Below are 9,589 nucleotides of genomic sequence, written 5' to 3'. Positions count from 1 at the left end.
CTCTTCATCCCCTCATTCATCCTCTTCAGCCCCTCATTCATCCTCTTCATCCCCTCATTCATCCTCTTCATCCCCTCATTCATCCTCTTCATCCCCTCATTCATCCTCTTCATCCCCTCATTCAGACTCCTCATCCCCTCATTCATCCTCTTCAGCCCCTCATTCATCCTCCTCATCCCCTCATTCATCCTCTTCAGCCCCTCATTCAGACTTCAGCCCCTCATTCAGACTCTTCAGCCCCTCATTCATCCTCCTCATCCCCTCATTCATCCTCTTCAGCCCCTCATTCAGACTCTTCAGCCCCTCATTCATCCTCTTCAGCCCCTCATTCAGACTCTTCAGCCCCTCATTCATCCTCTTCAGCCCCTCATTCAGACTCTTCATCCCCTCATTCAGACTCTTCAGCCCCTCATTCAGACTCTTCAGCCCCTCATTCAGACTCTTCAGCCCCTCATTCAGACTCTTCAGCCCCTCATTCAGACTCTTCAGCCCCTCATTCAGACTCTTCAGCTCCTCATTCATCCTCTTCATCCCCTCATTCAGACTCTTCATCCCCTCATTCATCCTCTTCAGCCCCTCATTCAGACTCTTCAGCCCCTCATTCAGACTCTTCTGTAGTGCTGTAGGTGTCCCGGAAGGCAGGTAGTTTGCCCCCGGTGATGTGTTGGACAGACCGCACCACACTCTGGAGAGCCCTGCGTTTGTTCATTTTGTTGACGTTGAGTGAGAGGCTGTTTTCTGGGCACCACTCTCCCAGGGTACTCAGGCCTACTACTGTTGTGTCATCTGCAAAATTGATGACTGAGTGGGAGGCATGCATGGCAACGCAGTCATGGGTGAACAGGGAGTACAGGAGAGGGCTGAGAACGCACCCTTGTGGCGCTCCTGTGTTGAGGATAGGGTAAAGTATACGTGTTGTTACCTACCTTCACCACCTGGGGGCGGCCCGTCAGGAAGTCCAGGACCCAGTTGCACAGGGCAGTTCAGACCCAAAGCCCGAGCTTAATGATGAGCTTGGAGGATACAATGGTGTTGAATGCTGAGCTGTAGTCAATGAACAGCATTCTTACATAGGTATTCCTTTTGTCCAGATGGGATAAGGCAGTATGCAGTGTGATGGCGATTGTGTGGTCTGTGGATCTATTGGGGCGGTAAGCAAATTGAAGTGGGTCTAGGGTGTCAGGTAAGGTAGAGGTGATATGATCCTTAAATAGCCTCTCAAAGTGCTACGGGGTGATAGCCGTTTAGTTCAGTTTTGCTTTCTTGGGTACAGGAACAATGGTAGACATCTTGATGCAAATGTCTGTAAACACTCCAGCCAGCTGGTCTGCGCTCTATGGACACGGCTTGGGATTCCGTCTGGGCCGGCAGCCTTGCGAGGGTTAACACGCTTAAATATCTTAGTCACGCCGGCCACGTTGGTGGCACTGTGTTATCCTCAACACGGGACGGAATCTCATCCCTCTCTGCTCTTCATCCCCGATAACTTAAAACTCATCCCTCTCCTCTTCATCACCTACAACCTAAAACTCATCCCTCTGTCCTCTACACCCCCATGGTTGTACGCCAGCCGTTTAACCTCTTGAAACTCTAGGGGCGCAATTTCATTTTTGGATGAAAAACGTTCCCGTTTTAAACAAGATATTTTGTCACAAAAAGATGCTCGACTATGCATATAATTAATAGCTTTGGAAAGAAAACACTCTGAATTTTCCAGAACTGCAAAGATATTGTCTGTGGGTGCCCTAGAACGGGAGCTACAGGCAAAACCAAGATGAAACGGCAACCAGGAAACCAGCAGGATTTTTGAGGCTCCGTTTTCCATTGTCTCCTTATATGGCTGTGAATGCGAGAGGAATGAGCCTGCCCTACCTATCGTTTCCCCAAGGTGTCTGCAGCATTGTGACGTATTTGTAGGCATATCATTGGAAGATTGACCATAAGAGACTACATTTTCCAGGTGTCCGCCCGGTGTCCTCCGTCGAAATTGGTGCGTCTTTTTCAGCTGCTGGTATTTTTCCATGCGATTCTGAGGGGAAAGCAGGCTTCCACAAACTGCATATCAATGAAGAGATATGTGAAAAAACACCTTGCCATGTTTTGGTCGATATTATGGAGTTAATTCGGAAAAAGTTTGACATTTTGGTGACTGAATTTTCGGTTTGTTTCGGTAGCCAAATGTGATGTACAAAACGGAGCGATTTCTCCTACACAAAGATTCTTTCAGGAAAAACTGAACATTTGCTATGCAACTGAGAGTCTCCTCATTGAAAACATCCGAAGCTCTTCAAAGGTAAATGATTTTATTTATTTGGTTATCTGGTTTTTGTGAAAATGTTGCGTGCTAAATGCTACTCAAAATGCTAAGCTAGCTTAGCATACTCTTACACAAATTAGTGATTTGCTATGGTTCAAAAGCATATTTTGAAAATCTGAGATGACAGTGTTGTTAAGAAAAGGCTAAGCTTGAGAGCAGGTGCATTATTTTCATTTTATTTGCGATTTTCAGAAATCGTTAACGTTGCGTTATGCTAATGAGCCTGAGGCTTTATTCACGATCCCGGATCCGGGGTGGGGAGTATCAAGAGCAGACTAATTGTAGTAATTCTGGTTCAGTGCCTCACCCTGTTCTCAAATGACAATAATTATACATCAGTCGGAACAAGTCCAATTGATTTATTTATCGTTCTTTCTCTCTCCTTCTACTTCCCTTTCCCCTTCGTTTATTTTTTGTAATCTTTTTTTCTCCTTCCTTTTCCTGCGTTTCTCTCCCTCTTCTGTCAACATGGTTTCATTAGAACATGTCAGAAAGGAGACTTTACTGGAGTAAACACACACACTGCTGTCTTTTTGTTGATAAAGCCCTCGAGTGCAAACTTCCGTCCATACCTTACCTCATTGTTACATGACAGACATACGAGTGATCAAATCAGAGCACAGGGATGGTTAACTCTGGTGGTCACAGGGATGGTTAACAGATCACAGGGATGGTTAACTCTAGAGGTCACAGGGATGGTTAACAGATCACAGGGATGGTTAACTCTAGAGGTCACAGGGATGGTTAACAGATCACAGGGATGGTTAACTCTAGAGGTCCCGTTGATCACTACAGAATTAGCTCAATCTGCATTTAGTTGTTGATTTTGCTCTGTATATGAAATGATTGGCAGAGTCCACTGCACCTCGATTCTCTGGTGTCTCCAGGGCAGTTAGGGATGTTAATGGAGGACTTCATGGTTGAGGTTTGCACAAGGAATATTGGAGGATAGTATGGGAATTCTGGTATTTATATAACATTTCCCAATTTTTCAGAGAATACATTGCACTCCAGCGCTAGGTGTCCATTCAGAGGGCAGCCCGTTTCTGTATTGCAGTTCTAACTATGTCTCCAGAGAAACCTGGTTTCAAATAAAAACCTTTTTGAGATTTGCCCTAGAAGAACCACTTGTTGAAGTATACAGACTGATACAGCTCTCTGTGTAGATTCATAGTGTATCCGAGTTCTGTATTGCAGTTCTATCCGGTTTTTATCCGGTACACCATTGGCAGACTGTGTACACCATTGGCAGACTGTGTACACCATTGGCAGACTGTGTACACCATTGGCAGACTGTGTACACCATTGGCAGACTGTGTACACCATTGTCAGACTGTGTACACCATTGGCAGACTGTGTACACCATTGGCAGACTGTGTACACCATTGGCAGACTGTGTACACCATTGGCAGACTGTGTACACCATTGGCAGACTGTGTACACCATTGGCAGACTGTGTACACCATTGGCAGACTGTGTACACCATTGGCAGACTGTGTACACCATTGGCAGACTGTGTACACCATTGGCAGACTGTGTACACCATTGGCAGACTGTGTACACCATTGGCAGACTGTGTACACCATTGTAAGACTGTGTACACCATTGGCAGACTGTGTACACCATTGGCAGACTGTGTACACCATTGGCAGACTATGTACACCATTGTCAGACTGTGTACACCATTGGCAGACTGTGTACACCATTGGCAGACTGTGTACACCATTGGCAGACTGTGTACACCATTGGCAGACTGTGTACACCATTGGCAGACTGTGTACACCATTGGCAGACTGTGTACACCATTGGCAGACTGTGCACACCATTGGCAGACTGTGTACACCATTGGCAGACTGTGTACACCATTGTACACCATTGGCAGACTGTGTACACCATTGGCAGACTGTGTACACCATTGGCAGACTGTGTACACCATTGGCAGACTGTGTACACCATTGGCAGACTGTGCACACCATTGTCAGACTGTGTACATCATTGGCAGATTTTTATATACACAAAAATAAGGTCATTTTTGGTTTTGTACACAGTCGTACTATAAGTGGTGTAGAAAAGTCCATCTTAGACGAGTTCATGGGTGTATTATCTCTGTCTATCTGGTCAAAATCACTGAAAATCACCCAGGTGCCCTTCCACCCTGTAGCGTGTCATTATGTCCCCAGAGAAACCTACGTTCACAGAAAGCTCCTATTTATTATGTTACTACAGGCAGAAGGAGTTGTTATTGGCCGGATGACCCCAAAGGGCCTAGTTCTTTTATTTTTAAAGTGTGAGTGGGCTGACTGAAATATACACAATGTTAGGCTGTTATCAAATGAAACACAATACTTTGCTTTTAATAAACCACCTTTGGGCTATGATCTAAAACTATGCCTCTGGGGTCACAATGGCCCCAGTCGGTAGCATGAGGGTTAAGTTAACAGAAAGCAAATAGAGGTGATCAGAGATTTCAGCACTATGGGACAGCTGTGAAACCAGAGGGGGATGGGGGTTACCTAGTCGCTTGTACAACTGAATGCATCTTCCTCATTTCACCCAACCCCTCTGACTCAGAGAGATGAATCATAATCGACATCCACAGCACCCAGGGAGCAGTGGGTTAACTGCCTCGTTCAGGGACAGAACCTTTCAGTTACTGGCCCAATGCCCTAACCACTAGGCTACAGAGATCTGCGTTCAGCAGCACAGGACAGAGGCCAACCAATAATTGTCTCCTTTAGGATAGTGCTTCTCAAACCTCTCCTCGGGGAACACCCAACCACACGCCATCTATTCCAGAACCAGCACACCTGATTCAAACTTGTGAACTAATCGTCAAGCTACTTTAGGGCCACAAATAAATTGTGAAACGACTGAGAGTCGCTGAGGAGAGGTTTGAGAACCACTTTAGGACAACAGTGGTTAAAAAACAGAGCTGATATCTGAGACTGACTCACCCCAGTGGTTTCTCCAGTCGACTGGCAGGTGACCCCACAATCTCCCCCAGAGTACAGAACACCTGACCCAAGAAGTCCTGAGAGGGTGACAAGGAGGGAGGTGGAAAGAGAGAGAGAGAGAACAGAGAGAGAGCGAGTGAGAGAGAATTAGAGAGTGGGAGAGAGCGGGAGAGAGCAAGAGAGAGAGAGCAAGAGAGAGAGAGAGAGAGAGAGAGAGAGAGAGAGAGATAGAGAGAGAGAACAGAGAGAGAACAGAGAGAGAACAGGGAGAGAGCGGGAGAGAGCAGGAGAGAGCGGGAGAGAGCAAGAGAGAGAGACAGAGACAGATAGATAGAGACAGAAAGAGAGACAGGATGGAGGAGGCATAGGGTTACGAAGGGAAGACCCAGGGAGAGGGACAGTCAACATGGATGTAGGGAAACAACAACGTGGGGTGAACATTGGACAAGGTGATGGGATAGCGAAACAAGGGAACGAGGTCATATACAGAGGTTAGCAGAGTGTGTTCCATGTGTTACAACTGTGTGCCTTTTCTTTATATCTAGCTACAATATCGCTACAGCTACAGTGCTGAAGGAGAGGAGAGAGGCAGAGACGTACGTTGACATCAGATGGCTTCCAGAAGGGGAGAGCAGGCAGCAGGGTCAACAACAACAACAACAACAGAACACATCATATACACACAAACACTACAATACCCAGAACACCCAGCATTGCTCAAACTAGGAAGTGTAGCAGGAGATAATACAGGTGAGATGTCATATAAGAGCCGTTAGTGAATACAAATATCAGGGTGGAATAAAATAAATAAAATCCTACAGTTGGAGATATGCAAACCGTGTTTAAAAAAAAAATTCAAATACATGAAATCATCTGTTAAATGGGTTCTTCAGTGTATGAAGACCTCTCTAAAGGACTTTTGTCCCAACAGTGTCCCAAACAACACAATGTTATTCTCTTATTAGCATTCAAATAGTGACATGATGATTCATACATATGTAGGATCTTAATTTGAGCCAGTTTGCTACAGCAGGAAAATAATCCTGCCGCAAGAACATTTTTGAATTATTATGTGGATTATAATTCATGGCTGATTTTGAAGCGTTTGATATATTTTTATTTCGGGTCAAATCATGTCTGAATTTTCAAAGTGGAAATTACGAACTTCAGAAGCCTATTTTTTTATTTTTTTTTACTCAAATACTCAACAAGTTTGCATGTTTGCAATTCTCAGTAATAAAAGAGTGATCCAATTAAGATCCTACATCTGTACATCCCGTTTATCCAATTCAAATGTGGAGACCAATGGATAAAAACATTTAATGAGAAATTATGGTGTTGATAATGAAGATACATAATAATACTACAACTACTATACTACTATACTACTACTACTACTACTACTACTACACATTGTTCACTGGATGCATATGATACAGGCGTACTGACCATACAGGAGGTGTGTCCTACTGTATGGTCACGGAGCCGTTATATCCACTTCTAGAAACAACAACATTTTATGAACAAACAAACTGTTCATAATATTGTTTTCATACTGTATGGATATATACTGTATATATACAGTACCAGTCAAAAGTTTGACCACACCTACTCATTCAAGGTTTTTGTTTATTTGTACGATTTTCTACATTGTAGAATAATAGTGAAGACATCAAAACTATGAAATAACACATATGGAATCGTGTAGTAACCAAAAAAAGTGTTAAACAAATAAAAATATATTTCATGTTTTAAATTCTTCAAAGTAGCCACCCGTTGCCTTGATGACAGCTTTGAACACTGCTGAAATTCTCCACTATGGTCCTGCTACCTCTGCTGTTTCCTGAAGTCCACGATCACCTTCTTTGTTTTGTTGACGTTGAGAGAGAGGTTGTTTTCCTGGCACCACTCCACCAGGGCCCTCACCTCCATAGGCCGTCTAGTCATTGTTGGTAATCAAGCCTACTGCTGTTGTTTTGTCTGCAAACTTGATGATTGAGTTGGAGGCGTTGCCACGCAGTCATGGGTGAACAGGGAGTACAGGCGAGGGTTGAGCACGCACCCTTGTGGGGTCCCAGTGTTGAGGATCAGCGAAGTGGAGGTGTTGTTTCCTACCTTCACCACCTGGGGGCATCCCGTCATCAAGTCCAGGACCCAATTGCACAGGGCGGGGTTCAGACCCAGGGCCTCAGGCTTAATGATGAGCTTGGAGGGTACTATGGTGTTGAATCCTGAGCTATAGTCAATGAACAGCATTCTTACATAGGTATTCCTTTTGTCCAGACGGGATAGGGCAGTGTGCAGTGTGATGGCGATTGCATCATCTGTGGATCTATTGGGGGAGGTAAGCAAATTAAATTGGGTCTAGGGTGTCAGGTAAGAGGTGATATAATCCATAACTAGTCTCTCAAAGCACTTCATGATGACAGAAGTGAGAGCTATGGGGCGATAGTCATTTAGTCCAGTTCCCTTTGCTTTCTTGGGTACAGGATCAATGGGGGCCTCTTAAAGCATGTGGGAACAACAGACTGGGTTAAGGAGAGATTGAATAAGTCTGTAAACACACCAGCCAGCTGGTCTGCGTTTGCTCTGAGGACGCGGCTGGGGATGCCGTTACAAAGGGGTTCAATGTCTCACTCACGTCGGCTATGGAGAAGTAGAGCCCACAGTCCTTGGTAGCCGGCCGCGTCGGTGGCACTGTGTTACCCTCAAATCAAAGAAGGTGTTTAGCTTGTGTGGAATCAACGCGACGTGGCTGGTTTTCCCTTTGTAGTCCGTGATTGTCTGCATACGTCTCATGTCTGAGCCGTTGAATTGCGACTCCACGTTGCCTCTATCCTGACATTTTTCCCTGGGCTGTGGATGTCGGTTATCCCTGGTAGGCTGTCATTGTAAATAAGACTTTGTTCTTATTAACTGACTTGCCCAGTTAAATAAAGGTTAATGGAAAATAAATAAAATAAACTCAGTCACCATATCAATATATTCATCAATATTCCGATTAGTCCGATAGTCCTAAGCACAAGCACTTCCTGTTTGAGTTTCTGCCTATAGGAAGGGAGGAGCAACATGGTGTCGTGGTCAGATCTACCGAAAGGAGGGCCTTGTAGGCATCTCGGATGTTGGAGTAGCAACGGTCGATTGTTTAAGCAGCGCGTGTACTACAGTACAGTCGATGTGTTGAAAGAACTTCAAAAGCCTTTTCCTAAGATTTGCTTTGTTAAAATCCCCGGCGACAATAAATGTGGCTTCAGGATATGTGGTTTCCAGTTTGCATAAAGTGAAGTTATTTGAGGGCCGGCTTGAGGGGTAATATACACGGCTAACTAATAAAACCATGCGACATTCAACAGCCACAACTAATAAAGCTGAGCAAAATTCAACAGGCACAACTAAATCAAACCATGCAGCATTCAACAGGCACAACTAATCAAACCATGCAACGTCACAATCAGACCAAAGACATAAATAAAAAGAGTTTGGCCAATTAGAGAGCAGAAATACATGTTTAATCTCTCTGAAATATTGGGTTAATTGTTCATGATGAGTTTGAACTGGTTCTAACTCTGATGACTCTGTTATATCAGTTAACTTGTATTGCTGACTAATAACTTTGAAAGCCAATGGATTCAGCCAATGTTGATAATTGTTGTGAGTATTGGCCAATCCCTGTTTATCATTGGCTTTGTATTGGCCAATCCCTGTTTATCATTGGCTTTGTATTGGCCAATCCCTGTTTATCATTGTCTTTATCATTGTCTTTGTATTGGCCAATCCCTGTTTATCATTGGCTTTGTATTTGCTTTGGGTTTGTATTGGCCAATCCCTGTTGGCTTTGGGTTTGTATTGGCCAATCCCTGTTGGCTTTGGGTTTGAGAAGGCGTATCCACTCACGTGTTTGGAGAGGTCTGGGCTTTTAGAGTCCACGTCATACCTGGAGGAGAAACAGACAGTGAGAGAAAGAGAGAGAAAGAGAGAGAGAGAGAGAGAGAGGGAGAGAGAGAGACAGAGAGACAGAGAGAGAGAGAATCCAGAAAAGATCTATTAAATTCTACAACCACCTAAAAGGAAGCGATTCCCAAACCCTTCCCTAACAAAGCCATCACCGACAGAGTGATGACCCTGGAGACGAGTCCCCTATGCAAGCTGGTCCTGGGGCTCTGTTCACAAACACAAACAGAGCCCACAGAGCCCCAGGACAGCAGCACAATTAGACCCAACCAAATCTTGAGAAAACAAAAAGATAATTACTTGACACATCGGAAAAAATTAACAAAAAAAACAGAGCAAACTAGAATGCTATTTGGCCCTAAACAGA

At 44.4% G+C, this 9,589-nt stretch overlaps 1 protein-coding gene across 1 annotated transcript in view; it reads right to left on the bottom strand.

Moving 5' to 3' along the window:
- Positions 1-5,267: 5,267 nt before the first annotated feature.
- The window catches only part of LOC135528035 (copine-5-like), a 73,461-nt gene continuing 69,139 nt past the window's right edge, over positions 5,268-9,589 (bottom strand). Inside the window, exons 5-6 of the mRNA XM_064956803.1 lie at positions 9,166-9,205; positions 5,268-5,348 (exon numbers count right to left, since the gene is read on the bottom strand). Coding sequence (XP_064812875.1) covers positions 5,268-5,348; positions 9,166-9,205 — 121 coding nt within the window. The remainder of the gene's footprint in view (positions 5,349-9,165; positions 9,206-9,589) is intronic.

This window comes from Oncorhynchus masou, chromosome 5 (genome assembly GCF_036934945.1).
Source record: "Oncorhynchus masou masou isolate Uvic2021 chromosome 5, UVic_Omas_1.1, whole genome shotgun sequence".
NCBI lineage: Eukaryota > Metazoa > Chordata > Actinopteri > Salmoniformes > Salmonidae > Oncorhynchus > Oncorhynchus masou.
Note: the sequence above shows the minus strand (reverse complement) of the source record. Positions and strands in the feature narration are given on the sequence as shown.